The following is a 17738-nucleotide window of genomic DNA, read 5'->3' as shown; positions in this document are numbered from 1 at the left end:
TCGAATGGATTGTAATCTTTGTGATCAGGTTTGAAGTTGAAAATGACGTTTGAAGTTTTCTTTTCCTGTTTGCTGAATTATTCGATGAAGATAGTCTTTATCTGGTTGTTATTCACATTGTTTACAATACTGTAATTATACCAGAAGTTTATCTTCTCATATACAGATTTATTAACATCAAATGATTCCTGAACAAAAGGAGTCAGGTGTTTTTGTTTTGAAGTACCATAAATGCTTGCATGAGTACAGTTTCAATAGGATACATTCTTAATTCGGGCCTTGATTAGCAGCTCTGGTTTTGGTTTTCAGTAATTCTTTATGTGTGTTTCATCATATTAAGTTGAAATGCAACTACAGTGTATATATGCTAAACTAACGATGGAACTAGCCTAAATTTAGTGCATATTAGAAGTTGGCATCAATAAGGTCACAGAGTCCTGGCTGTATTATAACTGATGATGCCTTCCCGAAAGAAAGAAGACATATTTTATTTTCATCGATCCAAGATAGATCAACAAACTTCCAATTTCAATTAGGACCTTACAGAAACATGCATGTGTACAATCAAATCAGAACAGCTGCAAACATTTCAAATTATTTGCAATTAATTCCTAAACCGATATCAGTAAATTTATCAACTTAAAACTTAGAAGATTACTGATTTTGCATTAAACAATAATGTTCGTTTACAGTACTTCCAGTACTTTGATTTTCTTTCCTATACATCTTATTCTAGCAGATTGCCATTCATATTTGTTTCCAATTGATCTACACCTCATTATATACATCTGATGATATTTGAAAGTGGGTGAAAAATGGAATAGGTTATTTTATTGAGTCACATTGACTTCATTTCTCCAATTTATCCAGTTCAAGGAAATCTGAAAGTTACAAAAGAGGTGAACCTTGACAAATCCATTTTAATTTCCATGTAGGTAAGATTTTAACATTTTATTGCTAAGGTTGGTTTACTTTCCATTGTTGGGGACAGAGGACATATTCATATAAATCAGATATAAAACTCCTATATAGGTTTACTCTTTCTCTTTTGTATACTTAAAATTAGTTTCCTTTCTATTGATAATATCTCTGTGGTTATAGTCCCTCACATGAATCTTTACATTTCTTTCTGTTAAATATCTTCAAAAGTTTCTTCTCATTTCTTTCAGTTTCCAGTTTCCTTTTGGTAAAAAAATTGTCACATTTCGTGGATTTTGATAATACACAATACACATACATCAATAGATTACATATATATAGAAAAGTTCTGCTACTTCCTTTTTAACAATAATTTTAATGAAATTTTTAGATTAGTTAAAACTTCCTATAATGTTGTTGGGCATTTTGAATTGGCGGATCTGTCAGATCAGCACATATTCAGTTCAAAATAGCATGCTTTCATCAATAATTATGTCTCTTTGCTTTCAGTTTAAGGATACATAACTCAAACAATTTTCTCCTTTGGGGTTTTAATCCAACTGCCAATTTGTGATTTAGGCTAAAACTCTTCTATGGTGGAAGAGAGTGTCAGAAGGGCAAATAATCAAATATAACATCCTTGTTAAATTATTTTTCTTCTGTATGGCTAACTTGATGATCACAATCTTTTTAAACTTGGTCTGCGGCATTATTTGGCTGATCTAAGTGTTGTTTAAGAATCTTGAGGCACTATGCTGGCTGCCAAAGAGGAGGGGTGGGACACGAAAGGACGATTCTACAATCCAAAGGCACATGCATTCTGTAGTTATAATCCCAAATCATGAATGTAACCAGGTTTGTTTGAATGAAACACCTTTATCTTCATTAAATACCACTAGAGTCAGACATGCAAAATTCTTGAAAATCTTCAACTTAATAAAATTGAGGCCAAGATACCTGGTATCGGGCCTGTAGTATACTGGTGAAGTGATACAAAATTTGTTTAAAAATTGAGCAACATTAACCTATATTCAATATCAAAAAGAGATAAAGGAGGTAATTTATGCAGGCCCAGATGGCCTCTTGCTTGGCTGCTGCATAATACCTTAAGTATTCTTTCAGACTCGGATGTCAAAGGTCAATGTCACTATTTCTGTCAAATGGAAATCAGTTGCTTGGAATACTACGTGTAACTTTAATTTTAAGGTCAAATGTTAAATATAATGTTTCTATACATAGAAAAATTAATGCACATATCAATGAAAGACCATACTTTCCCTAGGAGAGAAAGTATTAGATGCCAGCTCACATTTTTTTATAGCGTTATCCTCAAGTGGATAGTTACGTCAGCATTGTAAATACTTTAATATATAAATACTTATTATCTATTAGCTTATAATAATGATCTACATTGAACAATTTTGTCTTCATGATGTCAACTTTTATTGACACTTCTGTACTGAGGTTTGCGTGAGTATTATATGGAATATGATGTCAGTAGCTAAGTACAGAAAATGGTATAATAAGCTATTATTCAAGTCTTTGTTGTTAAGTTTATATCTGTATAATGATAATGCATTTAATAATTCGTTTAGGATGGTGAATGAGCGAGACTTAAGAAATTTGAGGCTGTATATGCATGTATAGCGATTGAGAATGACTAGGATTGAGGAGACCGAAATGATCAGCGAAGAGACAGCGGAGATCTGAGAGTCCTTTCGCTCTTCAGAACGTCTTAGGGAAAGGCAGTCAGCTTTATAGGTATCTATAACAGAAAGGAATCCGGCACCGCCATTTCACAAAAAAAAAAGTTAAGTGATTGAGTTCAGTAGTCGTTGAAATGGCGACTTAGAAGTAATAAAGTTAGATATGTCATATGCATTCGAATGATTAACCTAAAGACAACGACGTTTCTCTCACGAAACAGTTTCGAATCAAGAACTTTTACTAACTTTTACATTACTAAGGTATTGCGTATAAATGAAGCGCCTTTCAAATGTGTACCGGTATGAGAATAGGTGATAAAATAATATAATGACTTATGTGACACATTCTTATTTCGAAATTCCTCACTAAATGGTTAATTATTATTCTTCAGTAATTCTGTTTTGTTATTTAAAGGTGACTCTTCAACATGGCTACAGCTGTAGATGTCCCTAAGAGGGTTATAAATCTTCACAACACTATGGTTTTCGTATTGAGTCGAGCCGTAAATGAAGACGAATTTCAGGATTTAAAGAACCTTCTTAGAAATAACCCACTCACCGCGACTGATATGGTCAATATAAAAAATATGGCGAACCTATTTGATAAACTTATGAAAGAAAAATTAATATCCTATGGGAGCTACGACTTCTTGTTGCCTATGCTGGAAAGGGTGAATAAAAGTTTGTGTGATATTGTAACCGAGCACGTCAGAAATATTAAAGAACCCAACGAAGATTATACAGGTAAGCGCTCTTTGTTTCAACTAAATAAAGCGAATATATCAGTATTCAATTACAACTACGGTCGATGACCTGTATCCGGGAGGAAAGGTTATTCATTGTGAGGTGTTGATATAACAAACAAGCAAAATATACAACAGACTTGTATAATGTCAAACATTTTCTTTACAGACACCCAGAGGTCCGGAGTACAACCACAATCAGGTAAGAACTAAAGAAATTATCATTTGAAGTCTTTCTGGTGTAGAACAGTCTCACAAACGAATTCATTAAGTGGACAACTCTCGGGATTTCAGGCGAGTGATCAACACCTGTGATAGCCAATTTTTCTTTTGTTCCATCTATCGATTGGAATATATTTTAAAATGTGCCTGCTTCAAAAGATTGGATTTGAGAACACCTTCAGTTGTTTTTTGTTGTGTGATACATATTTTTGTTAGCTTTATTATGTTTGTTTCATCTTTATTTCATGTATGCACATCTCCATCCAAATTTTGGCATTTGTTTTGATCCGGGGGCCGGTAGGGATACGTATTGCTTAAGCAAACCTTTATGGATAGTATGCTTGTTTTTCTTCTTCTTTATTACTGGGAAAATAATTCAATTTCTGCATATTTTCAGAACATTTACGGAGTTCAACCATTCTATTACATTGTGTTATATTTATAAAGAATTTAATACTTATCGGAACCCCTACCGGTAGCAATATACTTAGTAGCTAAATCTTGTTAATAACATGTCTTTCGAAGCAATTTACAAGTGTATACACCTTGTATATCTCTACTATACCATAATGATAGTTTTGTTTGAATTCAAAAATAAAAACCTAGAAACTTGATGGATGACCCAGATTCTTTGTGAATGCTGCATCGACGACAGTGTATACACTGTATACATCGTTTGTTATCTGGTTTTACCGCCCCTTGAACATCCTGGTTCGTTTTGAGGCGCGGTCTTCTTATAGTAGTTGGTGACTTCCTTACTGAGCGACATACGGGAGGTCCGTCTCATGCCATCTAGAGCAATTAGGATACAACCACGACAGAACACAAAGGGTCATCTTAACAGCAAATTCAGTCAAAACATTGATATTTTATAAGCCTATCAATTTAATGCAATTTAACAGAAATAATTCGATCAACTTTTAGTATGTATCCTGGCAAACCGTGGGCCTAGCTGTTGATATGAAATTTGCTAAGCTGTTTGTAATTTCAACAAAGCATGTGAAAAATGTATTTTTCAGGGGGACACAATTAGCTCATTTTCACCACATATAGGGCACAAAATATCCGAACAAAATGTGTTTATACGTACATCAAGTCAAACCCGGTCAAATAAATGCCCCTATCTTGTGCTATAGACACTTGTGAGCATAGCAGCTTGGCTATTGTTCAGGTTTGATTATTTGTGTGACTTGCAATTATCCCATGCTACATCTCACCACAGAGTAACTCTATAGAAGAAACTGTTAGCGTCTACAGCAGATTATTAGTAATTTGAAGAAGCTTAATGTACAAACAAATATTTTGGTATATTACAAATTTATAGATATTTATTCGCGATTTAAATTTAACATTCTCCTATACAGATAGCCCTTAAAGAAACCACACTTTTTACTAAATATTGATGTTTAAATTTGATCTGAATATCCTGTTTATATTTGAAATATTTCAACAAATGGTACTTTTTGAGCGTTTACATTTTAAATAAATATTGCTGTAAGTTCTCTAAATATATATATTACACCTGAAGAGCTTGCTCTCAAAGCATGTGAAAGCGCTTGTGATTTTCTGGTTTGTGCTTTTTATTATTATTATTAATATATATATATATATATACTGTATAAATGTATAACATAGTAACCCAAATGACGAAGGAAGACAACTTTTTGACTCGTGCCCTGACCGGGCCTCGAACTCACGATCTACGGCACCCAATCACCTAGCCAGAAATACCCACAGCTTATACCGCTGCGCCACATCGGCGTTCTTAAAAAAAGAACGTTTCAATGGCGCAGTGATGGTCGGCCCGATACCCTGGCATGATCATTGTGGAAGTCGTCTATTAGATTATATGAATACCTGGATCGCAGTGTATTTACATACATGGATAGGAATTGTGCATATATTATAAATACTTCTCTCGGTACAACTACGACAGGAAATTAAAATCTATATCTTCGGATCACCAACACATAGTGCATATGATACATTGCACTAACAAATAGATATATGACATAGTAACACAAATGACGAAGGAAGACAACCTTTTAACTCACGATCTACGGCACATAATCGCAGCTTATACCGCTGCACCACATTGTTTCAATGGCGCAGTGATGGCGAAACAATAGTTACGATGCATCAACAGATTTATAAAAGCTCGGAAGGATCTACGGCATTCCTAAACTGCACATTCCAACTTACAGCGGACAACATAGAATGGAAAAGGGCAAAGAAAAATCCATCGTCAATTACGAAAATTTTTATAGACAATATTAAATACTTTTCTACACTTGTGATAGCGAATACAGAGAAAGCTGCAGATGAAGATTACTATCAATGTGCTGCTAATAATAATGCAGTGAATGGCGATGTCGTAGAACTTGAAGTGTGTAAGTACATAAAGTATATCCGTCTGTATTATAAATATATTTCGAATCGAAAAATAGAATAAATGATGTTATTACGTATTATTGCACGCAGCATTTATAAATGTAGACCTTAGGAATCTCCTAGACACAAAAGGGAAGCACTAAAGACGTTCTGCCAAAAAATGACATTCTTTTGTTTCTTTTTGCTGAAGTTGATGATGATACCTAAATTCAGTTTGACACATAATGGTTTTTAATCGGTTTTGTTCTTGTCCTACAGGTAATAATGAAACAAACGTGAAAAGAGTTGCACTACTGGCGAATGATATCACGCACAGGTATATATATATATATATAATTATAACACCTCTAAATATAGACCCAAGGAATCGCCAAGTTGTAGGAAACTTTACTCTTATATTAAAACATCAATATAAGAGAGATAATCTACAGCTGTATGAGAGAAAATGCTTTATAATTAAAACTTGAGGATAGTTGTAGTTAAGATATAAAATACGGGTGTATATAGCGAAGATATTGTGAAGTAATGATGTAGGTATCTGCGTTAAAAACAACACTACTTGAATCTCTAATTGGATCACTAGTTTCGTTCAATAAGATTGAACGTGCATATACAAATGAGCGTTGAAAATAATTGGTTTTGGAACATAAAGTTTGTTTGATACAGAAGCTCTAGTTCTTTCATTAGCATTTTTCACATAAGAAAACATAATTGCTAAAATACCTTATTATTCACAATGTAAAATTTCATAACAAAGAACCTTTCTTTTCTAAAACATAAATGTCTGTTATTGGCATTTATCTTATTTTTTCAAAAAGGAGCTCGAGGGAATAAGACTCTCTCTAATATTTAACAATATCCTGGCTGCTATTTTTTGCAATTTTAAGATTCTATCTATATAAAATTTGTTGCTAAATTCATTCCAGACAGTTGATCAGTACATAAAATAAGAAAAAGCAATACTTCTGTACACTTTTGAAATAATATACTTTGACATAAATACATTAAGCCTTCTTAATAAACCATTTTTTAGATAAATTCGTTGTTTCAATATGATCTTTCCGTGAGAGACAACTATAGTACATTGTAGTTTTGCACCGCTAACTGTCACAATCGTGAGATTCCCTACTTTCAAAATCAGCCGCCGACATCTGGCGAGCTTTTGAGAGTACCCATCATCATACGTTAGGTTTTAGTTAAATTCAGACTTAATTTATTATCCTTCATCCATTTAACTGTGTTTAAGATATCTTCTGACATTTTTGCTTCCAGACTTTCTACTGTTCCTCCCTCACACTCTGTGATGTATCTTCATATGCATACATCATAGCTACAGAGTATTTCAACCTTTTTGGATAATCGTTAAAGTTTAAAATGAACAGCAGAGGTCCTAAAATAAAGCCCTGGGGCAAACGAAAATCTTTCCCGATTGAAACACTAACGCTCTATGTACCAGGAAACACTCCCATTAGTACAACCAACATGCAGCACAATATCTGAAAGGCAAATAACTTCCTATGAAAGTTGTATATTTACAATTTTATGATAAAAGGCTTTAACTGGGTATTTTAGATTTGGAAATATTTTAGTAAGACATTAGTAAGATGGTTGAAATGACTATTTTGACTGAAAAATCATTTTTCGTGCATCAACTGTGAACTAGATGTTTTATTCTGACTGTGATTTCGGTATATGCAATGTAATATCCATTTCGGCACATGTGACTTCCTATCATAATAAATACATCTAAGCACAGGCGTCTGCTTCTGGTAATTATTAGTAGAAAAAATATATTAGCCCCTACTCATACAATAATAATAAGGTGTAACACTCGAGAAACCGGAACTGGGGGTGAGCTTCGATTCACTTTGAATTTAAGTTCAACCGGTTTAGAAACCTTAAATATCAATGCATGTTATTCTTTTGTCGCGTGATAATGATTTAAAGATGAGAAGATGGATCAAAAGCAATCGTGATAGCCATCGTGCATCGACTGTGGAACGGAAGAAGTCTGTATATTTTAGAGCCGTATGCAGGGGGCAATCTGATTGGTCGACAACTCTGTAAACAATACTAACTATAATTGTCGACCAATCAAGTCTACTTCCGTTCCACAGTCGATGCATCGTAGATCTTCAAGTGTTACACCTTGTTGATATAGTAGGAGTTGGGGCTAATATTTTTTCTATTAATACTAACTAGAATCAATACCCTGTGATCTAAGTTTCTCTTCATTAATGTTACAGTGATATCAATTTTAGCTCACTTAGACCAAAGGACAGGTGAGTGTATGCCATGGACCATCGTCCGGCGTCTGTCAACGTTACCCCTTAAAATCGATACTAAATGAATTAATGGATTTTGACTAAATTTGGTCTGATGCATCCTCGAATAAAAAATAATAAAAACGGTGTTTCTAACCCGTCGAAAGTCTTATGGTCTTGGCCACTAGGGCCTGAGCTGCGTGACCTAGGTGAAATAAGGCAAATTCATTTTTGCATGAATGACAGGGTTCAAATACTCTTCGACTTTAAATCTTAGTATTAGGTATCAGATAAGGCAGATTGTTTTCTTCTGATTGTTTGCATCTATCGGGTACTATATGAGTTTGTTATGCTGTTGATATAATCGCAGTTGCAATTTACGCAACATGAATTAGAGATCTTAATATAAATATATTCATTTCCATGTCAAGTTACACCAAACAAAGATTTCGATAAAATAAAGCGCAGACGACCGTTAAGCCCATGTGCCTCTTGTAAAAAAAAATCATACTCTGTTTCACTATGCTTTTGTACAACAATTAACATCAAATTTCAGATATGTGTGATAAATGTTGATTGCATTGCAGCTCCCAAGAGGGTTATTCAGGACTCAGACATAAACATGGTATGGATATTTGGTTTTTCAATCTATCATTCAGACATTGACTAACAATTATGCAAGGTTTGAGATATTTAAAGAGGCTTGCCCGCAGAGAGATCAGAAAAATTGGCTAATAGAATAAGATTTTTTACACATGACAGATTGTTGGAATTGTTGAGTTTTTCATTTTATTTTTCTTATAAAACACTGAAAAGTGATATTAAAACCTCATTTTTTAATATCATTTATTTAATCGCAACCCGCGATAAGTCCCCTCTATAAAGTGGAGTCTAATTTATGATTGACACATCAAAGAAACAAGCACGTGCACAGTGCCGCACAGTGATAACTTCAAAGGCAGCGGCGATTTACAAAGTAGATTTGCCGTTATATTCCATACATTTCCCTCTCAGGTTGAGTTTTAAAACGTCTTTTGAATACATATTCTGTAATTGTTTTCAAGAAATAAAGTCGGAAAGCCTCTAATTTTGTCACATAGAAACATGTACTGAAGTTTATTTAGTGATCGGTGATGTGCCGTTTACCGGTCCGTCTGCAGGTAAGCCTCTTTAACGTTATGCTAATTAAATTCAATACAGTGTCACAGTAAAACTAAACTTGTTAATTAGTTCCGTGTCTCAAACAATATATTTAAGAAAAATTCGATACAACTAAATTTTACTGTATTGTTGAATTATAGCGTCTGCTGACCAAGGTTGCGAAATATCATTTGTCGTGAAAATATATATGGACACAACACAGAACAGCGTTTTAACACCGGTCTTAAATGGAATGAAAACAGCATTCCAAATGTGTACTGGGTGTGGCACACGCATTGGTAATACACAGGCTAAACAAGGTAAGTGTTCTATAAATAAACAGATAACCCCGGGAACACGATCTTTAACCAATATTTTGTCAATATTACGTCGCTACTTTGAAAAGCATGTTATATTGCTTAACAAATAAAGAAAGGTTTTCAAGGTTTAAAACGGCGGTAGCTATGTCAAATTTTAGTTAAATATAGTAAATACGAGGTCAAATGTTGAAGTAGGATGTCTGCATAAGGACGCTTAAATGCAGGCCAAAATCCGTTATGGTTCGGTGATTTTCTGTGATGTACAAGACATGTGGTGATCATGTCTCTAAGAACGGTGTTGTCTAGGACCACAGCATTACAACGCCGGTGCATAGAGCCTGTATATCGTTGAAGGTTGTGGGCCGGGGTCGGCGTTTCACTCCTCGTGCAATGCCTGCATCAGTTTCTGTAAGTTAGAGGGAAGATTTGGCCGACGCCATACTCATCTTCCAAGGACTTCCCAGTTGTGCTCTGCTGGGTTCAAATGAGGGGACCAAACAAAATCTCAACTCGTCGGTGAAACCAAATCGAGGCTATGTGTGCGATGACGCCGCCTTTAAATAGGACCTGTTACGGATGGTCTGGCTGCTTACCCGTCGACCAAGCAAAGTCCTTGCTGTTACAGTTGCAGGTAGAAAGCGATCCCGAAGATGTCGCAGCCGTATTAAACGGCCTTCATGAGGGGTGTTAACTCGTGGTCGGCCGCTCCTTGTTGCTCCATGTTAAATTGGTAGCATTAAAACGTTGCCATAAATGACATACCGTCCTTTAGCTACTCTCAAACCGTCTTGCAGCCTTACTCCCACTTGGAGTGTGCCACATGCCCTTTCACGCTCTTCATTTGACAGACACGGCATTGTGTTAATCTGTACAATTTAAAACCAAATGATAATTTTGCAGTGATAAAGGTTCTGATATCGTGCATAAAGCGTTTTACGAAATTCCAACTTGAAAAATCTTGAGTAAAGTGAAAAAACTCGGGTTTTTTTTCTCTGAAACAATCTTTGAATTACACGCATGACTGGTTTTAATAAAAAAAAAAGCAACTAATCCGGATATTTGTAAAAAAACACAGTAGCAGATGAAAAATATCTTTATAACCCAGCAACATTTGGTGTACGGCAATGTAACTTGATAACCTGTTCTTTTTTGTTAAGTATGTATGTCTTTAGTTATTTATAACATAATTATATTTAGCTAGTGGGCGATGCGTCGACTTAGAGTAGTCTTATAACGTTTTATAATGGGAAGTCTGATTGGTCGACAAGTATGGTTAGAATTGCATGCAGAGCTATCGACCAATCAGATCGCCCGTTGTCCCCACTTCCGACTTTTCAAGTGTTAAATCTTGTGAATATAGTAGAGTATACCTAGGCGCTAATAGTTTTATAGATACAAATAGACAAACCCCATAGGATTTCCTTGATTATATTATAGATTTCTACCGTTATTACAAACGAATATTACTTACAAGACAACAGATATGCCATCATCATTTGTTTTAAATATGTCTTTAATAAAAATTATTATTTACATTTATATCGGTGTCTCAAACAATAATATTTCAAATAGCGCAATTTAAATAGGATGTATGTTACATTACACAGAATGCATACTCGTATGTATGGATATCACGGCCGCAGAAGGGCCGTTGGAACCATCTTCCATTCATCTGGCTGAACAGTTTAAGAACTATCTCTCGCATGGTGGAATCGTACAAACATCAGACGAATCACGCACTGTGTTAGATATTGACATAAATAGCTTCAAGATAAAACCTAAAAATGCAGATCACAATGGTAAGTAAAAACGGATGTGCAAAAAAAAAAGAAAAAAAAAGATTTCTTTTACTCTCCCTGAATGCCACATTGAGCTGTCTTGCTACGTTTTTTTTAATCGTTAGTAGGACAAATATTTCTAAATAAAACCGCCAATATTTCTCTTTATTTGTTATTGCCCATGTTGTCATCTTTAAAAATGTACATAACGAGACCGTTATAACTTAAACGTATTAATTATTAGAGATTTGTTTGACGAGAAACTGACGAGTGACATCAGAAATAAATGTTCATAGTATTGTTATGATGATTATAACATTACATAATAATGCAAGTTTTTATCACCTACCATTGTTTTCCCCATGACGTGGTATTTCTATTTGAAACAATATCATACAAGGTACTGAACTTCATTAGTTCATGCAAAGGGTTGTTCCAGTTACAAATCTACCTGACCCTAGATCTCACGAGAAAATATTTTACCTGGTCTTTCCACGTGGATTTTTCTGCCTATTGTGCAGTCTTTCACGTGGGTGCATTTATGCAAGATGGCCGTTCAATAGTCTGCCGTGTATTGGCATGCCGTTAAATAACAATAGCTGCCTGAGAATAAAGGCAAAGTGCGTCAAAAGGGAAGTAATGCGATAGGCTCCCATTGAGTACATGTGACAAATGTTGCATAGATATAGGGCTTAATCCCCCTTCCCTCCAATTGCGACAGAGGGGAAGGGTACAAATAATGGAAATAGAAGTATTATAATCCTGTCGTGCTCATAAAATAAGTTTGCGTATGGAATTATTGAGTGAAGTTAGCTAAATGCGGATATGATTCCCTCGACTATAGGGCCTATAGCGGAAATGAAAAAAAGTTTTTAAACAGATGACATTTAACTGATCAGATGTAGATAAGAACTTTATAAACGAGAATAGCTTCACTAAGAAAGGTAGAGAGGCTCAATAAGGAAAATCATCTGTATGCTGTATTCAAAGTTTTCTTTTTTAATCGAGCAGGTTCTCCCTTTGTGAGCATCAGTTACGGCGAGTTCAGAGTTCCTGTAGGAGAATCAGCAATCATCAAAACCAACGTCATCGCAGAACCTGCTGCGATAGCGATTGAGTGGTTCAGAATAGAAAAGGACATGAAATTTAAAATAGAAATAGATAACGAACAATATTTCGGAAGTTCTGATATTTCACCCACATTAATCATCCGTGGAGCAAGCATTGGCGATCAAGGACATTATTTGTGCCAGGCTGCAAATAAGAATGGAGTTGGCTCAAGCAACATTACTTTCCTTTCGATACAATCGGGTAAGTAATGATAGCATGGTAAAACTGATGAGACGAGTTCCAATTTTTTTATTCAGCTATTTTTCAATTTTGAGTAATCTCCCATGTATTTGAATTAGAACTTAAGACGGAGATCATAGATTTGCTTGAAAGATATTTTTTGGTAGCGAAGCGGGATCTTAACTCTCCGGCAACAAATACAATACTTTCGCTTAACATCGCCAAAAATTACGTTCAATCTATATTTCGAAACTAACGCGCTGTTATGTAAAATTTTGCTTTATATCGCGAAACTCGTGTCGCGTGACTCCAGGGATTCATCATTCACGACAAAGTCTTGTTGTAAATTTAGTACAAATATCTATTCCTTCCATTCCCCCGACAACCTATAACAGTAACACAAATAATAAAAGACAATGACAAACTCTAAATACAGAAATACATACGACGACTTACACTAGGTATATCGCGGTACATGTACAAGTTCACGCGGACAAAGTAGTAACAACATACAGCACGACAACGAAACTTATTAACCTTACATTCACACCAATTGAATCAGGATATAATTCGAAATATAGTTGATCTTTACAAATATATTCAAAATAGTAGCTACCACTAACCCCAGCACAGCTGGATAACCTCATACTGCGTGAGCATATTAATGTGTTGAGTTGGCCGTAGTAAATACCAACCTTACATGACAGTCCCAGGCTTCCAAGTGACAGGGAAAGGACAGGTAACATGCATGCACGCACACTTACACCAACAAGCAATCAAAACTTATTCCCAATATGGGCAAATACCCAATCATCACCCTTACATGAACACACGTCACACCTAAGACTGGACACTGCGATAAGGACATTATACACGTACATAACATACAATATATATAGACACGGGTCACAACTACACACGACACGGACCATATACGCCCATTCATTATGCCGCACAGTGTTTATGATAATAAAAAACCTGGTGACATTCGTATTAACGCGAAACTTTGCAATAACATTGCGAAACTTTTACGGTATATTGTGAAACTTATGGGTACTTGTGATGACATGAACCACGACATGTTATGTATATTTAAGGATTTATTGTAAATTTTATGGCTTCCATGGATTATTGAAGGGAAGTGAACCTCATCTAAATAAAATGAACGATTAAGTAGTTCATATGCCACTTGCACGAAGTTCACTTTCCGTCGTCAGTCCATACAAGTAACAAAATCGACAATAAATCCTAGTATTTATGTAAACCAAATCAAAATTCTCTTATCGCAGTGTCCAGTCTTAGATGTGACGTGTGTTCATGTAAGGTTGATGATTGTGCGCTATTTTCAGCGTCCAAAAGTTTTTATTTTCAAAATATAAATAATCAATTACATCCTGGAGAACTTGTATCGTGTTCCGGCTCTTGAAGCGATCGTTTATGTGCCAATTATTATTTATATTTTTTTTTTATCTAACTTCATATGCCTTCGGTGTCTAATTATGCACTTTCGGCGAGGCATTAAGGATTAATCTCTTATTCTATTTAGTTTGCGAGTTCATAAATTCCAACGGAGCACGAAGTCAACAGATTTGTTTTTTCAATATCTATTCATAATAAACCGAAATATTTTTATGTTGAAATTATGCATGGCATTTGTAGGTAAATACTGACATATGACTTCCAAAAAGAAGTCCATTAATATTTTCTTATAATCAGTTATTGGAAAATGAACAGACTTGAACTCAAAAACAATGGCAATTGATAATATTGATTTATGAAACTGAAAGCATTGTGATATCTTCAGATACAGAACACCATTCTGGCGATACCGCCACAGAGGAAGCCCTGACCCCACAATCCTGTGACCTACCTGGTATGAAAACTAAGTATATATAACACATATGCGTGTAGCGAATAAAATCATTGAAAGAATATCGTTAAACTGTGATCCATTAAAGTTGCATGTATAAACAAAAAACTGTATCCTTTATGTTAACAATATGGTTACGATTATAATATTCCAACGATGTAAATGAGAAAAGTTTTTTTTTTTTTTTTAATCATTCTGATGACGAGCATCTCTCCCTGTTATTCCAGGACATCACAAAGATGTGCATAAAGGATATTTCAGACAACGTAAATATGATACATTACCAAGCACTGCCTTCCATCACAGTCTCAAAATGGGCTGCAGTATTGGAGGTCTTCTGAATCCTACAAGTTGCACACTTGGTCCATTTGTAAAATTCGATAACAAGATTGGCTTTCTCACTTGCGCACACGCATTGTTTGATATCGGAAGTACTTTCCAAGATATAGATTACCAATACGACGGCATCGATGCCATCCAGATCATACAGCCGGCTTGTGATTCACCCATATTTAATAGGCCTCCATGTGGACATGTCCGCAGAGCAATTTTCAAACCACAACTTATTACAAGCATTGATGTTGCTGTCATTGAGATAACTGACCCCAGTAGGATCCCAGTTTCCGGACAATTTACCAATACTCGTCACAGCAGTTACATTAATGCAGGTATGTCATATAAAAAGAGTAGCAGTAAAATATCAGTATCGGAATTAGGCCGGATATCCAGTGGTCGTTGATGCATTGAGTCTCTACTGTATTGGAGCCTCGTCAATCACTACGGAGTCCTTTCCTAAACAAATTCTTTATATTGACCATGTTTTCCCATTAGAAAATCAAACCGGTTTTCACAAAATTCTTCTGTCCCAGTACAGTTGTGTTAATATGATAGTAAAATGTCGTGATTTTGTAGAATATGAAACTAGCATATCCAACTAATTATCATATTTCGTAAAGTGAGTTTTTCTGTAAAATTTACAGTCATTTGGGACGGTGTATGATGTATATCTACTGTATAACATGAAATGTCTCCGTTTACTTTCCTTCGTGATTTGGAGCTCTCAATTTTGTATGCGAGTTCAACTCTTCGTGGTTAGCCCATGCAACCATGATATAACAATAATACACACAACAACAGTCGTTGTATTAAAATTTGTTTTTCAATAGAAACCACGGAAACAATGAAAGTTTATACACATAGAACGTTTCATGTTATACAGTAATAAACAATAATTCATCTGCATTGATTGACTAAGGTATTGTGTTACAACAGGATTCGAGGAACTTCCAGAATTCAACAGTGGACTTGTTGAGAGAGACGTTCAAGGTTTAGATATTGGCCATCCACTATATATGTTTGGAAGCTCTTCTGACATCACTAGAGGGGTTTTACACACTTATGGAGTCTCTTTGGCAAGCGGAGCTACTGCAATGAACAACCAGTGTGTATTTCGTAGTACCTATCCAACAAAGACTCCTTTCGCCATGGATGACTCTGGTTCTGGAGTGTTTACGATATATCCCGGAACCGATGAACTGGTGTGTATCGGAATGGCTATCGGAATTACTTCATATGCAGATGTAGTTGTTACACCTATTGGTGCAATTTTGGAAGCGCTAGGTCCACAGTATTCCATAGCATCATTTCCCTGAAAAAGAAAACCTATACGAAAATGGCTGACCTGCCTTCTGATCCATGTTGTGAATTACATATATTTGGATCACTTCATTTATCCCCCAACCTTTATCCGTTTGTCCTGGGGACAATAACTGAATGATTACTATAAAGGTACATGTTAAAGTGTACCCAGATTTTCAATATTACGTTTGAAAATACATTATCTCATCAAAAACAGGATGTACGAACGCCATAGCGACTTTCATTTTGGAGAAATCACAATATTTCTTGAAATCTCACCTGTGACCCGACAGCGACGACACCGTTTCGGTGTCCCAAACCTGTGACATCACAAGTTCAACGCGTTACCAAAGAAGAGTGATATTTACTGTGATATATGCGGCCTGTCATGTGATTAAATAAAGTATTTATCTTCTTTTATTATGAGATATTTATATACGTATATACGCGGCAAGTTATACGTTTATTTTTACGGTGAAATGTTGTGGAAGGAGATCGTATCGACGAGGAATAAAACACGTTGTGTACGGATGTCTGAACACGCCTGCAGATAGTGTTATTTCTACGCATTTTCCTGGATCTTGTGAGTGTTTAGAAAAGATGGGTACGGCTGGTTAAACGTGGGGAAGACATACGAATTGTTCCTATTGTGTTTAAAACACTATTTGAGGGCAACTCATATTCTAAAATCGAATCAAGTCGTTCCGGCCTCTCCCGGTCCAACAACTAACTCGTTCACCTCGGCCCCTAAAAGATATTCTAATTGAAAATAGTATATGATATGTGAATTGTGAACTATAATAAGTAAATTTACTATGTAATTTTATTCTCTAATTGATATCAAGATGTAATTTGATTTCAAACTAATATCAGGATGTAACTTTAGTATCAAACTAATATCATGATTTAACTTTAGTATCAAACTAATATCATGATTTAACTTTAGTATCAAACTAATATCATGATTTAACTTTAGTATCAAACTAATATCAAGATAATGTCACGTGATTTCCAATAAAAAAAATGATTGACGGGCCGTCTAAAAAAGCTGGTACAATATGCTGATTGTCAAAATATTAATCATGAATTACTTCCCCTTGGTATAGTCCAACAGTGTGAAATATCTTGCCTGAAACATGACAAGCAAATAATAACTTTGACAGTTATGAAAATATCAACTAATAATGTTTAAAATAGAAAATATATTATATTGCAAACAAAAGAGACTATTCTCACTGTCTGTAACTCTATGTAATGGACTTTTGCATAACAGACATGTGCAGTTTACTATATATATATGCCTCTTCCTATTAATTACTGCGTATATATGTGGAAATGTCAATTAGTAAGACATTGCGTAGGCTGATCGATTATATCGATAACGTAGCGAATGTGATTATAGAGTTGATATACATTTATCTATATATTACACATGTTGATATAATGAAATTAATTGAC

At 35.1% G+C, this 17738-nt stretch overlaps 1 protein-coding gene across 1 annotated transcript; it reads left to right on the top strand.

Moving 5' to 3' along the window:
• Nucleotides 1-5411: 5411 nt before the first annotated feature.
• LOC117321117 lies at nucleotides 5412-17439 on the top strand. Its single transcript, XM_033875587.1, has 9 exons — nucleotides 5412-5979; nucleotides 6239-6296; nucleotides 8832-8869; nucleotides 9546-9704; nucleotides 11312-11503; nucleotides 12494-12793; nucleotides 14577-14645; nucleotides 14870-15310; nucleotides 15915-17439. Exons 1-9 carry the CDS (start codon nucleotides 5724-5726, stop codon nucleotides 16292-16294), a joined length of 1893 nt encoding a protein of 630 aa, XP_033731478.1. The 5' UTR covers nucleotides 5412-5723; the 3' UTR covers nucleotides 16295-17439.
• Nucleotides 17440-17738: the final 299 nt, after the last annotated feature.

This window comes from Pecten maximus, unplaced genomic scaffold (genome assembly GCF_902652985.1).
Source record: "Pecten maximus unplaced genomic scaffold, xPecMax1.1, whole genome shotgun sequence".
Classification (NCBI taxonomy): Eukaryota; Metazoa; Mollusca; class Bivalvia; order Pectinida; family Pectinidae; genus Pecten; species Pecten maximus.
Note: the sequence above shows the minus strand (reverse complement) of the source record. Positions and strands in the feature narration are given on the sequence as shown.

What these genes read in the sequence shown, in the direction of transcription:
- LOC117321117 (XM_033875587.1), top strand. Translation starts at nt 5,724, where the DNA reads ATGCATCAACAGATTTATAAAAGCTCGGAAGGATCTACGGCATTCCTA. An exon ending in AGGACTCAGACATAAACATG is followed by an intron (nt 8,870 to 9,545) that starts GTATGGATATTT and finishes GTTGAATTATAG; the next exon opens with CGTCTGCTGACCAAGGTTGC. An exon ending in TAATACACAGGCTAAACAAG is followed by an intron (nt 9,705 to 11,311) that starts GTAAGTGTTCTA and finishes TACATTACACAG; the next exon opens with AATGCATACTCGTATGTATG.